Source organism: Podarcis liolepis (genome assembly GCF_965112155.1).
Source record: "Podarcis liolepis genome assembly, chromosome: Z".
NCBI lineage: Eukaryota > Metazoa > Chordata > Lepidosauria > Squamata > Lacertidae > Podarcis > Podarcis liolepis.
Window position 1 is genome coordinate 51,299,322 of NC_139570.1, and position 18,371 is coordinate 51,317,692.

The 18,371-nt window shown below is 50.3% G+C and overlaps 2 protein-coding genes across 2 annotated transcripts in view; one reads left to right on the plus strand and one right to left on the minus strand.

Moving 5' to 3' along the window:
* The window catches only part of NDOR1 (NADPH dependent diflavin oxidoreductase 1), a 24,070-nt gene extending 13,546 nt beyond the window's left edge, over positions 1-10,524 (plus strand). Inside the window, exons 8-14 of the mRNA XM_083484525.1 lie at positions 3,892-3,999; positions 4,073-4,187; positions 6,122-6,268; positions 7,788-7,906; positions 8,997-9,088; positions 9,878-10,055; positions 10,295-10,524. Of these exons, the coding sequence (XP_083340651.1) occupies positions 3,892-3,999; positions 4,073-4,187; positions 6,122-6,268; positions 7,788-7,906; positions 8,997-9,088; positions 9,878-10,022 (726 nt within the window). The 3' untranslated portion in view covers positions 10,023-10,055; positions 10,295-10,524. The remainder of the gene's footprint in view (positions 1-3,891; positions 4,000-4,072; positions 4,188-6,121; positions 6,269-7,787; positions 7,907-8,996; positions 9,089-9,877; positions 10,056-10,294) is intronic.
* Positions 10,525-13,182: 2,658 nt separating this feature from the next.
* Positions 13,183-16,785, minus strand: LOC310697925 (uncharacterized protein; the record flags this gene model as incomplete). Its single annotated transcript, XM_083484526.1, has 3 exons — positions 13,183-13,670; positions 13,883-15,578; positions 16,724-16,785. The coding sequence occupies 2 exons, from the start codon at positions 16,783-16,785 to the stop codon at positions 14,645-14,647; spliced, it is 996 nt and encodes a 331-aa protein (XP_083340652.1). The 3' UTR covers positions 13,183-13,670; positions 13,883-14,644.
* Between the last annotated feature and the right edge of the window lie 1,586 nt (positions 16,786-18,371).

An 18,371-nucleotide genomic window follows, 5' to 3' on the forward strand; every position in this document is an offset into this window, starting at 1 on the left:
GTGAGCCAAACGACGCTGGAGGTGGGTGAGGTCTGGGAGTTGTAGCGCGCCGGGTGCGGGGTGGAGGTGGGTGGGATCCGGGAGTTGTAGCGCGCAGGGTGCGGGGTGCCGGGTTCCCAGGGCATGGTTTTCAGGGTGGGTTTTGGGCGCTACAGTTCCCGGTGCCAGCGGACGCTGGAGGTGGGTCAGATCCGGGAGTTGTAGCGCGCGGGGCCGGGGTTCCCAGGGCGTGGTTTTCAGGGGTGGGTTTTGGGCGCTACGGTTCCCAGTGCCAGCGGACGCTGGAGGTGGGTCTGATCTGGGAGTTGTAGCGCGCCAGGTGCGGGGTGGAGGTGGGTCAGATCTGGGAGTTGTAGCGCGCGGGGTGGAGGTGGGTCAGATCCGGGAGTTGTAGCGCGCCAGGTTCGGGGTGGAGGTGGGTCACATCTGGGAGTTGTAGCACGCCGGGTTCGGGGTGGAGGTGGGTGAGATCCGGGAGTTGTAGCGCGGCGGGTGCGGGGTGGAGGTGGGTGAGATCTGGGAGTTGTAGCGCGCCGGGTGCGGGGTGGAGGTGGGTGAGATCTGGGAGTTGTAGCGCGCCGGGTGCCGGGTGGAGGTGGGTGAGATCTGGGAGTTGTAGCGTGCCGGGTGCACGGCGCCGGGTGCGCAGGGCATGGTTTTCGGGGTGGGTTTTGGGCGCTACGGTTCCCGGTGCTACAGTTCCCAGTGCGCCGGATGACGCTGGAGGTGGGTCTGATTTGGGAATTGTAGCGCATGGGGTGCCAGGGGCGGGTGCCCAGTGCTACAGTTCCCAGGGCCTGGTTTTCAGGGTGGGTTTTGGGCGCTATGGTTCCCGGTGCTACGGTTCCCAGTGCGCCGGATGACGCTGGAGGTGGGCGGGATTGTGGGAGTTGTAGCGCGCCGGGTGCCAGGGGCGGGTGCCCAGTGCTACAGTTCCCAGGGCATGGTATTCAGGGTGGGTTTGGGGTGCTAAGGTTCCCGGCGCTACGGTTCCCAGCGGACAACGCTGGAGGTGGGTCAGATCCGGGAGTTGTAGCGCGCCGGGTGCGGGGTGGAGGTGGGTGAGATCCGGGAGTTGTAGCGCGCCGGGTGCAGGGCGCCGGGTTCCCAGGGCCTGGTTTTCAGGGTTGGTATGGGGCGCTACGGTTCCCGGTGCCAGCGGATGCTGGAGGTGGATGAGGTCCGGGAGTTGTAGCGCGCCGGGTGCGGGGTGGAGGTGGGTCAGATCTGGGGGTTGTAGCGCGCAGGGCGCGGGGTGGAGGTGGGTCTGATTTGGGAGTTGTAGCGCGCGGGGTGCCAGGGTCCCAGGGCATGGTTTTCAGGGTGAGTTTTGGGCGCTACGGTTCCCGGCGCTACGGTTCCCAGTGCCAGCAGACAATGGTGGAGGTGGGTGAGATCTGGGAGTTGTAGCGCGCCGGGTGCGGTTTTCAGGGTGGGTTTTAGGCGCTACGGTTCCCAGTGCGCCAGACGCTGGAGGTGGGTGGGATTGCGGGAGCCGTAGCGCGCAGGGTGCGGGTGCCGTGTTCCCAGGGCATGGTTTTCAGGGTGGGTTTGGGGCGCTACGGTTCCCGGCGCTACGGTTCCCAGCGGACGACGCTGGTGGTGGGTGGGATTGCGGGAGTTGTAGCGCGCCGGGTGCGGGGTGCCAGGGCATGGATTCCAGGGCCTGGTTTCCAGCGCTATGGTTCCCAGCGCTATGGTTCCCAGTGCCCAGGACGATTGACAGGGGGAATAATGATTGATGATTGACAGGATGATTGACAGGGGGAATAATGATGGATGATTGACAGGGGGGTGTACAGGATGATTGACAGGGGGAATCATGGCGGCTGGAAGATCCCAGGATGATTGACAGGGGGGACGAATGGCGGCGCGAATCTCCCAGGATGATTGACAGGATGATTGACAGGGGGAATAATGGCGGCATGAAAGATCCCAGGATGATTGACAGGGGGAATAATGATTGCTGATTGACAGGGGGATTGACAGCATGATTGACAGGGGGGAAGAATGGCGGGTGGAATCTCCCAGGATGATTGACAGGGGGAAGAATGATTGCTGATTGACAGGGGGGTGGACAGGATGATTGACAGGGGGAATCATGGCGGCTGGAAGATCCCAGGATGATTGACAGGGGGAATAATGATGGATGATTGACAGGATAGCGGAGAGTGAATGGCGGCTGGAAGATCCCAGGATGATTGACAGGATGATTGACAGGGGGGAATAGTGGCTGGAAGATCCCAGGATGATTGACAGGGGGAATAATGATGGATGATTGACAGGATAGCGGGGAGTGAATGACGGCTGGGCTCTCCCAGGACGATTGACAGGGGGAATAATGATGGATGATTGACTGGCGGCTTGAGAGGACGATTGACAGGGGGAATAATGATGGATGATTCACAAGCGGCTTGACAGGATGATTGACAGGGGGAATAATGATGGATGATTGACTGGCGGCTTGACAGGATGATTGACAGGGGGAATTATGATGGATGATTGACAGGGGGGTTGACAGGATGATTGACAGGGGGAATAATGGCGGCTGGAAGATCCCAGGACGATTGACAGGGGGAATAATGATGGATGATTGACTGGCGGCTTGAGAGGACGATTGACAGGGGGAATAATGATGGATGATTCACAAGCGGCTTGACAGGATGATTGACAGGGGGAATAATGATGGATGATTGACTGGCGGCTTGACAGGATGATTGACGGGGAATAATGATGGATGATTGACAGGGGGGTTGACAGGATGATTGACAGGGGGAATAATGGCGGCTGGAAGATCCCAGGACGATTGACAGGGGGACGAATGGCGGCTGGGCTCTCCCAGGATGATTGACAGGGGGAAGAATGATTGATGATTGACAGTGAGGTGGACAGGATGATTGACAGGGGGAATAATGATGGATGATTGATTGACAGGGGGCTTGACAGGATGATTGACAGGGGGAATAATGATTGATGATTGACAGGGAGTGGACAGGATGATTGACAGGGCGAAGAATGGCGGCTGGAAGATCCCAGGACGATTGACAGGGGGAATAATGATGGATGATTGACCGGAGGTGGACAGGATGATTGACATGGGGGACGAATGGCGGCTGGAATCTACCAGAATGATTGACAGGGGGAATAATGATGGATGACTGACGGGGAATTATGGCGGCTGGAATCTCCCAGGATGATTGACAGGGGAGGGTTAGATTGATTGACAGGATAGTGGGGAGTGAATGGCGGCTGGAATCTCCCAGGACGATTGACAGGGGGAATAATGATGGCTGATTGACAGGGACATTGACAGGATGATTGACAGGGGGGACGAATGGCGGCTGGGCTCTCCCAGGATGATTGACAGGGGGGACGAATGGTGGCTGGGCTCCCCCAGGATGATTGACAGGGGGAATAATGATGGATGATTGACAGGGGGTTGACAGGATGATTGACAGGGGGAATAATGGCAGCTGGGCTCTCCCAGGATGATTGACAGGGGAGGTTTAGATTGATTGACAGGATAGCGGGGAGTGAATGGTGGCTGGAATGATGGATGATTGACAGGACGATTGACAAGATGAAAAATGATGGATGATTGACAGAATAATGATGGACGATTGACAGGACGATTGACAGGGGGAATAATGACTGATGATTGACAGGGACATTGACAGGACGATTGACAGGGGGGACGAACGACGGCTGTTCTCTCGTCGGATGATTGACAGCCGGGCGGGCTGGAGTGATTGACAGGCGGCCGAACGCTCCCTATTCATCACTCTGCAATCTGATTGGCCCTGATGCTCCCTTCGTCCCACCCCCTGCCTCCTCCCTTCCGATTGACAGGCAGCTGCGCTACAACTCCCTTTTCTCTCTCCCCGGCGCCAGGTCCTGAGCGACTTCCCCTTGACGGCCTCCGCCTTGCCATTCAACCTCGTCTTGGACCTCATCCCTCGCACCCGCGCCCGGTCCTTCTCCCTGGCCTCCTCCCTGCAGGTGAGTCCCGGCGCGGGAGTTCTAGTTTCCTGCGCTACAATTCCCGTACTACAACTCCCGCTTCTCCCACCAGGCGCTGCCCGGCCGCCTCCAGCTATTGGTCGCCGTCGTGCGCTACAAGACGCGCCTGGCCAAGCCCCGGACCGGGCTCTGCTCCAATTGGCTGGCCTCCCTCGACCCGGCGCAGGGTGAGTTGTAGCGTGGGCGCCGAATGCGCTACGTTTCTCCTGGGCGCCCGCGCTACGTTTCTCCTGGACGCATGCGCTATGTTTCTCCTGTCAATGGGCTGGGCGCCTGCGCTATGTTTCTCTTTCAATGTACTGGGCGCCCACGCTACGTTTCTCCTGTCTGTGTTCTGGGCGCCTGCGCTATGTTTCTCCTGGGCGCCCGCGCTACGTTTCTCCTGTCAATGTGCTGGGCGCCTACGCTATGTTTCTCTTTCAATGTTCTGGGCGCCTGCGCTACGTTTCTCCCGGGCGCCCGCGCTATGTTTCTCCTGTCAATGGACTGGGCGCCCATGCTACGTTTCCCCTGGACGCCCGCGCTACATTTCTCCTGCCAATGGGCTGGGCGCCCGCGCTACGTTTCTCCTGGGCACCCGCGCTATGTTTCTCATGCCAACATGCTGGGCGCCCACGCTATGTTTCTCCTGTCAATGTTCTGGGCGCCCGCGCTATGTTTCTCCTGGGCGCCCGCGCTATGTTTCTCCTGTCAGTGTTCTGGGCGCCTGCACTACGTTTCTCCTGGGTGCCCGCGCTATGTTTCTCTCCTCAACATGCTGGGCGCCCGCGCTATGTTTCTCTCCTCAACATGCTGGGCGCCCGCGCTACGTTTCTCCTGTCTATGTTCTGGGTGCCTGTGCTACGTTTCTCCTGGGCGCCCGCGCTATGTTTCTCTTTCTAAGCGCCTGGTCGGACACCGCGCTACGTTTCTCCTGGGCGCCCACGCTACATTTCTCCTGTCAATGGGCTGGGCACCCGCGCTATGTTTCTCCTGGGCGCCCGCGCTATGTTTCTCCTGTCAATGTTCTGGGCGCCTGCGCTACGTTTCTCCTGGGCGCCTGCGCTAGGTTTCTCTTTCTAAGCGCCTGGTCTGGCGTGCGCTACGTTTCTCCTGGGCGCCCGTGCTAGGTTTCTCTTTCTGAGCGCCTGGTCTGACGCCGTGCTACGTTTCTCCTGGGCGCCCACGCTACGTTTCTCCTGTCAATGGCCTGGTTGCCCGTGCTACGTTTCTCCTGGGCGCCCGCGCTATGTTTCTCTTTCTAAGTGCCTAGTCTGTGCTACGTTTCTCCTGGGCGCCTGCGCTATGTTTCTCTTTATAAGTGCCTAGTCTGTGCTACGTTTCTCCTGGGCGCCCGCGCTAGGTTTCTCTTTCTAAGCGCCTGGTCTGACGCTGCGCTGCGTTTCTCCTGGGCGCCCGCACTATGTTTCTCTTTCTAAGCGCCTGGTCTGGCGCTGCGCTACGTTTCTCCTGGGCGCCCGCGCTATGTTTCTTTCTAAGCGCCTAGTCTGTGCTACGTTTCTCCTGGGCGCCCGCGCTAGGTTTCTCTTTCTAAGCGCTTAGTCTGTGCTACGTTTCTCCTGGGCGCCCGCGCTATGTTTCTCCTGTCAACGGGCTGGGCGCCTGCGCTACGTTTCTCCTGGGCGCCCGCGCTACGTTTCTCCTGTCCATGGACTGGGCGCCTGCGCTACGTTTCTCCTGTCCATGGACTTGGCTACCCATCAGTAGGCGCCCGCGCTACGTTTCCCATAGTACCTACCCATCACTAGATGCGCACGCTACATTTCCCATAGTGCCTGGCGCCCGTGCTACGTTTCCCATAGTACCTACCCATCACTAGATGCCCACACTGTCTCCCATAGTGCCTGGCGCTTGCGCTACGTTTCCCCTAGTACCCAGCTAGGTGCCTGCGCTACGTTTCCCATAGTACCTAGGCACCCGCGCTACGTTTCCCATAGTACCTAGGCACCTGCGCTACATTTCCCATAGTACCCAGCTATCACTAGACGCCCGCGCTACGTTTCCCATAGTACCTAGGCACCCGCGCTACCTTTCCCATAGTACCTAGGCGCCCGCGCTACGTTTCCCGACCCTGACCCCGCGCTACGTTTCTCCGCCCCAGGCGCCGCCCACGTCCCCCTCTGGGTGAAGAAGGGGGCGCTACGGTTCCCGCCGGACCCCGAGACGCCCGTCGTGATGGTGGCGCCCGGCACCGGGGTGGCGCCCTTCCGCGCCGCCCTGCAGGAACGCGTAGCGCAGGGGAAGAGAGGTGGGCGCCGGGTTGGGGAGGTTGGCATGGGATTTGAATAAGGGGCGGGGTATTATTATTATTATTATTATTATTATTATTATTATTAGTCTTTTATTATTATTATTAGTCTTTTTATGGGCGCCCGTTAATGAAATTTGCATGGGATTTAAATAATTGGTGGGGTGTGAATAAGAAATTATTATTAGTATTATTAGTATTATTAGTATTATTATTATTATTATTAAAATAATGGGCGGGGTATAAGATATTATTAATATTATTGATGATAATAGGAATAAATTGGGCGCCTGGTTGGTGAAATTTGCATGAGATTTGAATAATGGGCGGAGTCTCAGATATTCTGATTAATATTATGGATGAGAATAGGAATTAAGTTGGGCGCCTGGTTGGTGAAATTTGCATGAAATTTAAATAATGGGCGGAGTATAAGATATTAATATTATGGATGAGAATAGGAATAAATTGGGCGCCTGGTCATGAAATTTGCATGGGATTTAAATAATGGGCGGAGTCTAAGATATTATTATTAGTATTATTGATGAGAATAGGAATTAAATTGGGCGCCTGGTCATGAAATTTGCATGGGATTTAAATAATGGGCGGGGTGTGAATAAGATAATAATAATAATAATAATAATAATAATAATAATAATAATAATAATAATAATAATAATAATAATAATAATTTCTTCATTATTAAAAGTCTTATTTATTATCATTGTCATTATTATCATTATTATTATTGTTATTATTATCATCATTGTCATTATTATATAATAAGGAAGAATTTAATAATAGTAATAACTGTAACACTAATAATAATAGTTTCTTCATTATTAAATGTCTTATTTATTATTGCTATTATTATCATTATTATTGGTATTATTATTATTATTATTATTGTTGTTGTTATTATCCTTGTCATTATTATATAATAAGGAAGAATTTAATAATAGTAATAACTGTAACACTAATGATAATAATAATAGTTTCTTCATTATTAAATGTCTTATTTATTATTGTTATTATTATCATTATTATTATTGTTATTATTATTATTATCATTATTATTATTATATAATAATGAAGAACTTAATAATAGTAATAACTGTAACACTAATAATAATAATAGTTTCTTCCTTATTAAATGTCTTATTTATTATTATTGTTATTATTATCATTATTATTGTTATTATTATTATTATTATTTTTATTATCATTATCATTATTATATAATAAGGAAGAATGTAATAATAGTAATAACTGTAACACTAATAATAATAATAGTTTCTTCTTTATTTAATGTCTTATTTATTATTGTTATTATCATCATTATCATTGTTATTATTATGGTTGTTATTATTACTATTATTATTATTATTATTATTATTATTAAATAAGGCAGAATTTAATAATAGTAATAACTATAACAATAATAATGTTGTTTTGTTGTTGTTGTTGTTATTATTATTATTATTATTATTATTATTATTATTAACCCCGCCTCCTCCCGCAGGCAACTTCCTGTTCTTTGGCTGCCGCCATCAATCCCACGACTTCTACTTCCGGGATGAGTGGGCGGAGCTTGTCGCCCGGGGCTTCCTGTCCGTCTTCCCGGCCTTTTCCCGGGACCAGGTGAGCCGGAGATTAAGTAGTAGTAGTAGTAGTAGTAGTAGTAGTAGTAGTAATGGTAGTAATGGTAGTAATGGTAGTAGCAATAGTAGTAGCAATAGTAGTAATAGTAGTAATAGTAATAGTAGTGGTAGTGGTAATGGTAGTAATTGTAATAGTAATAGTAGTGATAGTGGTAATAGTAATAGTGGTAGTAATAATAGTAGTAGTAGTGATAGTAGTAGTAGTGGTAATAGTAGTAGTGGTAGTAGTAGTAGTAGTAGTAGTAGTAGTAATGGTGGTAGTAGTAGTGGTAGTAATGGTAGTAATGGTAGTAGTAATAGTAGTAATAGTAATAGTAGTAATAGTAGTAATAGTAGTGGTAATAGTAGTGGTAATAGTAGTAATTGTAATAGTAATAGTAGTAGTGATAGTAGTAATAGTAATAGTAATAGTAATTATAATAGTAGTAGTAATAGTAGTAGTAGTGATAGTAGTAGTAGTGGTAATAGTAGTAGTGGTAATGGTAGTAGTGGTAATGGTAGTAGTAATAGCAATAGTAGTAGTGGTAATAGTAGTAGTAGTAGTAATAGTAATAGTAGTAATTGTAATAGTAATAGTGGTGGTGATAGTAGTAATAGTAGTAGTAGTAATAGTAGTAGTAGTAGTAGTAGTAGTAGTGATAGTAGTGGTGGTAGTAGTAGTAGTAGTAATAAAAATAAAAATAAAAATACCAACAATAGCAGCAGCAGCAGCAATAATAATAATAATAATAATAATAATAATAATAATAATAATATGAAGACGCAATTAATAATAGTAGTGGTAGTAGTAATGCTAATGATGATGGTGTGGTGGTAATACATATAATAATGAAGAAGATAAAATTACTAATATTAATAGTAGTAGTAGTAGTAGTAACTAATAAGAAACTAATAATAATACTAATAACAGAAGTAATAATATTGATGGTGATGGTAATAGTAGTAGTGTAGTAGTAGTAGTAGTAGTAGTAGTAGTAGTAGTAGTAGTAGTAATAATAATAATAATAATAATAATAATAATAATAATAATAATAATAATAATAATAATAATAATAATAATATCCCCGCAGGACGAGAAGGTTTACGTCCAACACCGGATCCTCGAAAACCAGGCGCTGGTTTGGGATCTGGTGCAGCGAGGCGCCTGGATCTACTTGGCCGGGTGAGTCGTAGCGCCGCCGGGGGCTGGGAACCCTCCACCCTCCTATTATTATTATTATTATTATTATTATTATTATTATTATTATTATTATTATTATTTATTCTTGCTATTCTTAATTTTATTTCTGAATTATTATTGTTATTATTATTACTACTACTAATATAATCACTACTACAATTATTATTATTATTACTACTACTACTACTATTACTATTATCGCTACTACCACTATTATTATTATTATTATTACTACTGCTGCTGCTACTATAATTACTACTATAATAACTATTACTATTATTACTACTACTATTACTATTGCTACTACCACTATTGTTGTTATTGTTATTATTACTACTACTACTACTATAACTATAATTACTACTATAATTACTATTACTATTATTATTACTACTATCACTATTATCGCTACTACCACTATTATTATTATTATTATTATTATTATTATTATTATTATTATTATTACTACTACTACTACTACTACTATAATTACTACTATAATTACTATTACTACTATTATTACTACTATTACTATTATCGCTACTACCATTATTATTATTACTACTACTACTATAATTACTATTACTATTACTATTATTATTATTATTATTATTATTATTACTACTACTACTACTATTACTATTACTATTACTATTACTATTACTATTATTTCTATTATTATTACTATTATAATTACTACTACTACTACCACTATTATTATTATTATTATTATTATTATTATTATTATTATTATTATTATTATTATTCCAGGAGCGCCAAGGAGGTTCCCGACGCCGTGGCCGCCGCCCTGCGGGCCGCGTTCCAGTCCCAAGGCGCCATGTCGGAAACCGAGGCGGCCGGCTTCCTGGCGGCGCTGGAGCGGGCCGGGCGCTTCCAGGCCGAGACCTGGTCCTGAACTGGGGGCTGCTGGGAAACGTAGTTCCGGCCGGTAGGTTCCCAGAATCCTCGGGGCGCTACAGTTCCCGAATCCTCTGGGGCGCTGCGGTTCCCGGCGCCTAGTGCTGGAAATAAAAGGATTGGTGTTACTGGTTGGGTTGGTGTTTGGCGCTACGGTTCCCAGAATCCTCTGTGCGCTACGGTTCCCAGAATCCTCTGGGGCGCTACAGTTCCCAGAATCCTCTGTGGTGCTACGGTTCCCATGATTTTCTGGGGTGCTACATTTCCCAGAATCCTCTGGGCGCTACGGTTCCCAGAATCCTCTGGGCGCTACGGTTCCCGGCGCCTAGTACTGGGAATAAAAGGATTGGTGTTACTGGTTGGGTTGGTGTTTGGCGCTAAGGTTTCCAGAATCCTCTGGGCGCTACGGTTCCCAGAATCCCCTTGGCGCTACGGTTCCCAGAATCCTCTGGGGCGCTACGGTTCCCGGCGCCTGGTACTGGAAATAAATGGACTGGTGTTACTGGTTGGGTTGGTGTTTGGCGCTACGGTTCCCAGAATCCCCTGAGCGCTACAGTTCCCAGAATCCCCTGGTGCGCTACGGTTCCCGGCGCCCGGTACTGGGAATAAAAGGACTGGTGTTACTGGTTGGGATTGGTGTTACTGGTTGGGATTGGTGTTACTGGTTTGGCGCTACGGTTCCCAGAATCCCCTGGTCCGCTACAATTCCCACAATCCCCTGGTGCGCTACGGTTCCCGGCGCCTGGTACTGGGAAGAAATGGATTGGTGTTACTGGTTGGGGTTGGTGTTACTGGTTTGGCGCTACGGTTCCCAGAATCCTCTTGGTGCGCTACGGTTCCTGGCGCCTGGTACTGGGAAGAAAAGGACTGGTGTTACTGGTTTGGTGCTACGGTTCCCAGAATCCTCTGGTGCGCTACGGTTCCCGGCGCCTAGTACTGGAAATAAAAGGATCTGTGTTACTGGTTGGGTTGGTGTTTGGCGCTACGGTTCCCAGAATCCCCTGGGCGCTACGGTTCCCAGAATCCTCTGGGCGCTACAGTTCCCGGCGCCTGGTACTGGAAATAAAAGGATTGGTGTTACTGGTTGGGGTTGGTGTTACTGGTTTGGCGCTACGGTTCCCAGAATCCTCTTGGTGCGCTACGGTTCCTGGCGCCTGGTACTGGGAAGAAAAGGACTGGTGTTACTGGTTTGGTGCTACGGTTCCCAGAATCCTCTGGTGCGCTACGGTTCCCGGCGCCTAGTACTGGAAATAAAAGGATCTGTGTTACTGGTTGGGTTGGTGTTTGGCGCTACGGTTCCCAGAATCCCCTGGGCGCTACGGTTCCCAGAATCCTCTGGGCGCTACAGTTCCCGGCGCCTGGTACTGGAAATAAAAGGATTGGTGTTACTGGTTGGGGTTGGTGTTACTGGTTTGGCGCTACGGTTCCCAGAATCCTCTTGGTGTGCTACGGTTCCCGGCGCCTGGTACTGGGAAGAAAAGAACTGGAGTTGCTGGTTTGGCGCTACGGTTTCCAGAATCCTCTTGGTGCGCTACGGTTCCCGGCGCCTGGTACTGGGAAGAAAAGAACTGGAGTTACTGGTTTGGCGCTACGGTTCCCAGAATCCTCTTGGTGTGCTACGGTTCCCGGCGCCTGGTACTGGGAAGAAAAGAACTGGAGTTGCTGGTTTGGCGCTACGGTTTCCAGAATCCTCTTGGTGCGCTACGGTTCCCGGCGCCTGGTACTGGGAAGAAAAGAACTGGAGTTACTGGTTTGGCGCTACGGTTCCCAGAATCCTCTGGTACGCTACGATTCCCGGCGCCTAGTACTGGAAATAAAAGGATTGGTGTTACTGGTTGGGTTTGGATTTGGCGCTACGGTTCCCAGAATCCTCTGGGTGCTACGATTCCCGGCGCCTGGTGTTTGGCGCTACGGGTCCCAGAATCCTCTGGGTGCTACGGTTCCCAGAATCCTCTGGGCGCTGCGGTTCCCAGAATCCTCTGGGTGCTACGGTTCCCAGAATCCTCTGGGTGCTACGATTCCCAGAATCCTCGGGGCGCTACAGTTCCCAGAATCCTCGGGGTGCTACGGTTCCCAGAATCCTCGGGGCGCTACAGTTCCCAGAATCCTCTGGTGCGCTACGGTTCCCGGCGCCTAATACTGGGAATAAAAGGATTGGTGTTACTGGTTGGGTTGGGGTTTGGCGCTACAATTCCCAGAATCCTTTGGGGTTGGTGGCGCTACGGTTCCCGGCGCCTAGTCCTGGAATAAATGGATTATTGTTACTGGTGGGGTTGGTGTCCCAGGCGCCTGGAATGAGCTGTGATCCCCCTGAATGAACTACAGTTCCCAGGCGCCCTGAACAAACTACAGTTCCCAGGCGCCTGGAATGAGCTGCCATTGCCCTGAATGAACTATAATTCCCAGGCGCCTTGAGTGACCTGTGATTGCCCTGAATGAACTACAGTTCCCAAGTTCCCCGAACAAACTACAGTTTCCAGGCGCCTGGCATGACCTGCCATTGCCCTGAATGAACTATAATTCCCATGTGCCTTGAGTGACCTGTGACTGCCCTGAGGGAACTGCAGTTCCCAAGCGCCCTGAACAAACTACAGTTCCCAGGCGCCTGGAATGAGCTGCAATTGCCCGGAATGAACTACAGCTCCCAAACACCCGGAACAAACTACAGTTCCCAGGCGCCTTGAACGCCCTGCCATTGCCCTCAATGAACTGCAGTTCCCAGACGCTCACCCTTGATGAACTACAGTTCCCACGCACCTGAACTGTGGTTGCCCTGAATGAACTACAGTTCCCAGGCGCTACATTTCCCAGAGTCCTCTTTGGTGGGTTGGTGTGCTATGGTTCCCAGCGCCTGGAATAAAAGGGTGCTTGTTGGTGTTTGGCGTGCTGCGGTTCCCAGGCGCCTAAATCATCTCAATTGCCATGAATGAACTACAGTTCCCAGGCGCCTAGAATGAGTTTGTAAACTGCAATTCCCAGGCGCTTGCCCTGAATAAACTACAGTTCCCAGGCGCCTGAAGTCACATGTATTTGCCATGAATGAACTACAGTTCCCAGGCGCCTAGAATGAGTTTGCAAACTGCAATTCCCAGGCGCTTGCCCTGAATGAACTACGGTTCCCAGGCGCTTTGAATGGCCTTGTCAATCGCAAGGCGCTTGCCCTGAATGAACTACAGTTCCCAGGCGCCCGGAATGACCTGCAATTCCCCTGAATGAACTACAGCTCCCAGGCGCCTGGAATGAGCTGCGATTGCCCTGAATGAACTACAGTTCCCAGGCGCCTGGAATGAGTTGTGATTTCCCTGAATGAGCTACAGTTCCCAGGCGCCCGGAATGACCTGCAACTGCCCTGAATGAACTATAGTTCCCAGGTGCCCTAAATGAACTGCAGTTCCCAAGCGCCCTGAATTACATGCGGTTGTCCTGAGTGAACTACAGTTCCCAGCGCCTAAATAAACCGAATGAACTACAGTTCCCAGGCGCCTTGAGGGGCCTCATTGCACAGAATGAACTATAGTTCCCAAGCGCCCTGAATGAATTGCAGTTCCCAAGCGCCCTGAATTACATGCGATTGCCCTGAGTGAACTACAGTTCCCAGCGCCCAAATAAACTGAGTGAACTACAGTTCCCAGGCACCTTTCCTGACCTGCGATTGCCCTGAATGAACTACAGCTCCCAGGCACTTACCCTTAATGAACTACAGTTCCCACACACCTGAAATGAACTGCCCTGAATGAACTACAGTTCCCAGGCGCCTGGAAGGAGCTGTGATCCCCTGAATGAACTACAGTTAACAGGCGCCTGGAATGAGCTGTGAGCCCACTGAATGAACTACGGTTCCCAGGCGCCTTGAATGACTTGATTGCCCTGAATGAACTACAGTTCCCAGGCGCCTGAAATGCCGTGTGATTCCCCTGAATGAACTACAGTTCCCAGGTGCCTGAAATGCCGTGTGATTCCCCTGAATGAACTACAGTTCCCAGGCGCCTGGAGTCATCTGCGCTTCCCCTGAATGAACTACAGTTCCCAGGCGCCTGGAGTCGCCGCCGCTTGCCCTGAATGAACTACAGTTTCCAGGCGCCTGAAATGATGTGCGATTCCCCTGAATGAACTACAGTTCCCAGGCGCCTGGAATCACCTGCGCTTCCCCTGAATGAACTACAGTTCCCAGGTGCTTTGAAAGCCCTGTGATAGCACAGAGCAAACTAAGGTTCCCGGCGCCCTACAGTTCCCGGCACCCAGGTAATTGGTGCCCAGGAAATGAGGAGGAAGGAGAGTAATAGGGAGGAAGTGGAGTGATTGGTATCCAGGAAGTAGGGAGGAAGTTGATTGGTACCCAGGAAATGGGGAGGAAGGAGAGTGATTGGTATCCTGGAAGTAGGGAGGAAGGAGAGTGATTGGTACTCAGGAAAGAGGGAGGAAGGAGAGTAATAGGGAGGAAGTGGAGTAATAGAGAGGAAGTGGAGTAATAGGGAGGAAGGAGAATTATAGGGAGGAAGGAGAGTAATAGGGAGGAAGTGGAGTAATTGGTATCCAGGAAGTAGGGAGGAAGGAGAGTGATTGGTACTCAGGAAAGAGGGAGGAAGGAGAGTAATAGGGAGGAAATGGAGTAATTGGTATCTAGGAAGTAGGGAGGAAGGAGAGTGATTGGGACTCAGGAAAGAGGGAGGAAGTGAAGTAATAGGGAGGAAGGAGAGTAATTCGTACCCAGGAAATGGGGATGAAGGGGAGTAATAGGGAGGAAGAAGAGTAATAGGGAAGAAGTGGAGTAATTGGTATCCAGGAAGTAGGGAGGAAGGAGAGTGATTGGTACACTGGAAATGGGGAGGAAGTGGAGTAATAGGGAGGGAGGTGAGTAATAGGGAGGAAGTGGAGTAATTGGTGCCCAGGAAATGGAGAGGAAGGAGAGTAATTGGTGCTCAGGAAAGAGGGAGGAAGTGGAGTAATATGGAGGAAGGAGAGTAATAGGGAGGAAGTGGAGTAATTGGTATCCAGGAAATGGGGAGGAAGGAGAGTGATTGGTACTCGGGAAAGAGGGAGGAAGGGGAGTAATAGGGAGGAAGGGGAGTAATAGGGAGGAAGGGGAGTAATTGGTATCCAGGAAGTAGGGAGGAAGGAGAGTAGTTGGTACCCAGGAAATGGAGAGGAAGGAGAGTGATTGGTACTCAGGAAATGTTGAGGAAGTGGGTTAATAGGGAGGAAGGAGAGTAATTGGTGCCCAGGAAATGGGGGTGAAGGGGGGTAATAGGGAGGAAGTGGAGTAATAGGGAGGAAGGGGAGTAATAGGGATGAAGGAGAGTGATTGGTATCCAGGAAATAGGGAGGAAGGAGAGTGATTGGTACCCAGGAATTGGGGAGGAAGGGGAGTAATAGGGAGGAAGTGGAGTAATGGGGAGGAAGTGGAGTAATAGGGAGGAAGGAGAGTGATTGATACCCAGGAAATAGGGAGGAAGGGGAGTAATTGGTACGCAGGAAATAGGGAGGAAGTGGAGTAATAGGGAGGAAGGAAAGTAATTGGTACGCAGGGAGGAGGGAGCAAGAGGGAAACAAGGCTCTGAGGAGAGTAATTGGTACCCAGGAAATAGGGAGGAAGTGGAGTAATAGGGAGGAAAAGAGTAATTGATACCCGGAAAATAGGGAGGAATGAGAGTGATTGGTACCCAGGAAATGGTGAGGAAGGGGAGTAATAGGGAGGGAGTGGAATAATAGGGAGGAAGGAGAGTGATTGATACCCAGGAAATAGGGAGGAAGGGGAGTAATAGGGAGGAAGGGGAGTAATAGGGAGGAAGGAGAGTAATTGGTGCCCGGTAAAGCTGGAGGAAGTGGAGTAATAGGAAGGAAGGAGAGTGGTTAGTACGCAGGGAGGAGGGAGCAAGAGGGAAATGACGCTCTGGGGAGAGTAATTGGTACCCAGGAAATAGGGAGGAAGGGGAGTAATAGGGAGGAAGGGGAGTAATAGGGAGGAAGGAGAGTGATTGGCGCCCAGGAAACGGAGGAAGGAGAGTGATTGGTACCCAGGAAATAGGGAGGAAGGGGGAGTAATAGGGAGGAAGTGGAGTAATAGGGAGGGAGGAGAGTGATTGGTACCCAGGAAATAGGGAGGAAGGGGGAGTAATAGGGAGGAAGTGGAGTAATAGGGAGGGAGGAGAGTGATTGGTACCCAGTAAAGATGGAGGAAGTGGAGTAATAGGAAGGAAGGAGAGTGATTAGTACGCAGGGAGGAGGGAGCAAGAGGGAAGCGACGCTCCGAGGAGAGTAATTGGTACCCAGGAAATAGGGAGGAAGTGGAGTGATATGGAGGAAGGAGAGTAATAGGGAGGAAGGAGAGTGATTGGTACCCAGTAAAGATGGAGGAAGTGGAGTAATAGGAAGGAAGGAGAGTGATTAGTACGCAGGGAGGAGGGAGCAAGAGGGAAGCGACGCTCCGAGGAGAGTAATTGGTACCCAGGAAATAGGGAGGAAGTGGAGTGATATGGAGGAAGGAGAGTAATAGGGAGGAAGGAGAGTGATTAGTACCCAGGGAGGAAGGAGAAGAAAGGGGGGAGGATGGAGGGGGGGAAAAGATGCTCTCGGAAGAGTAATTGGTACCCAGAGAGGAAGAGGATGGAGTTTCCCCCTGGAGGAGAGTAATTGGTACCCAGGTTGGAGGGAGCAATATGCTCCGAGGAGAGTAATTGGTGCTCCCTGGGTACCAATTACTCTTCCCGGAGCGTCTTTTCCCTCTCCATCCATCCTCCTCCTCCATCCTCTTCCTCCTCCATCCTCTTCCTCCCTGGGTACCAATTACTCTTCCCAGAGCATCTTTTCCCTCTCCATCTGTCCTCCTCCTCCATCCTTCCTTCCCTCCTTCTTCCTTCCCTCCCTCCTTCCTTCCTTCCTCCCCTCCTCCTCCTCATCCTTCCTTCCTTCCTTCCTTCCTTCCTTCCTTCCTTCCTTCCTTCCTTCCTTCCTTCCCTCCCTCCCTCCCTCCCTCCTTCCTTCCTCCCTTCCTCCCTTCCTCCCTTCCTCTTCCTCCCTGGGTACCAATTACTCTTCCCAGAGCATCTTTTTTCTTTCTCGTTTCCTGTTTTGCTTCCGGGAAAACAATCCATCGGCCTCTCCATCCTCTCCCTCCCTCCTCCCTGGGTACCAATTACTCTTCTCAGAGCATCTTTTCCCTCTCCATCTTCCTCCTCCTCCCTCCCTCCCTCCTTCCCTCCTTCTTCCTTCCTTCCTCTCTTTCCTTCCTTCCTTCTTCCTTCCCTCCCTCCCTCCCTCCTTCTTTCCTCCCTTCCTCCTCATCCATCCTTCCTCCCCTCCTCCTCCTTTCTTCCTTCCTCCTCTTCCTCCCTCCTTCCCTCCTTCCTTCCCTCCCTCCTTCCTTCCCTCCTCCTCCTCCTCCTCCATCCTTCCTCCCCTCCTTCCTTCCCTCCCTCCCTCCTCCCTCCCTTCCTTCCTTCCTTCCTTCCTTCCTTCCTTCCTTCCTTCCTTCCTTCCTCCCCTCCTCCTTCCTCCCCTCCTTTCCTCACTCCTTCTTCTTCCCTTTCCTCCCTCCCTCCCTCCCTCCATTCCTCCCTCTTCTTCCCTCCATCCTTTCTTCCTCCCTCCCCTCCTCCTCCTCCTTCCTTCCCTCCCTCCCTCCTTCCTCCCTTCCTCCCTCCCTCCATCGTCTTCCTCCTTGGTTACCAAGGGAGGGAGGGAAGGAGGGAGGAGGAGGAGGAGGAGGGGAGGAAGGAAGGAAGGATGGAGGATGGATGGAGAAGGAAAAGATGCTCTATCCTTCCTTCCTTCCTCCTCCCCCTCCTCCTTCCTTCCTTCCCTCCCTCCCTCCTTGCTTCCTCCCTTCCTCCCTCCCTTCCTCCCTGGGTACCAATCCCTCTTACAGCATCTTTCCTTCTCCATCCCTCCTTCCTCCTTCCTCCCTGCCAATCTCCCAGCATCCTCCTCCCCAGGAAGTCCCGCCCCCTCCTTCCCCTCAGCCTCCAAGCCCTCCTCCCTCTTCCCTCCTCCTTCCCCTCCCTCCCTCCCTTGGGTACCATTCCTGCATCCCGATTGGACCTGTCAATCATCCATCAATCCTTACTCTTCCGAAGCAAGAAGATTGACAAGCGTGAAGATTGACAGGAGGGCGGGACAAACACCCCCCCCAAAAAATACTCCCGACTTCCTTCTTTCTCCCGTTCCTTCCTCCTTCCCAGCATCCCTTTCAACTTCCTGGGTACCAGAGCATCTCCCTCCTCCCAGCATCCTCCTCCACAGGAAGTCCCGCCCCTTCCATCCCCGCTTCCTCCCTCTCCCTCCTCCCTCCTCCACAGGAAGTCCCGACCCTTCCATCCCCGCTTCCTCCCTCTCCTTCCTCCCTCCCTCC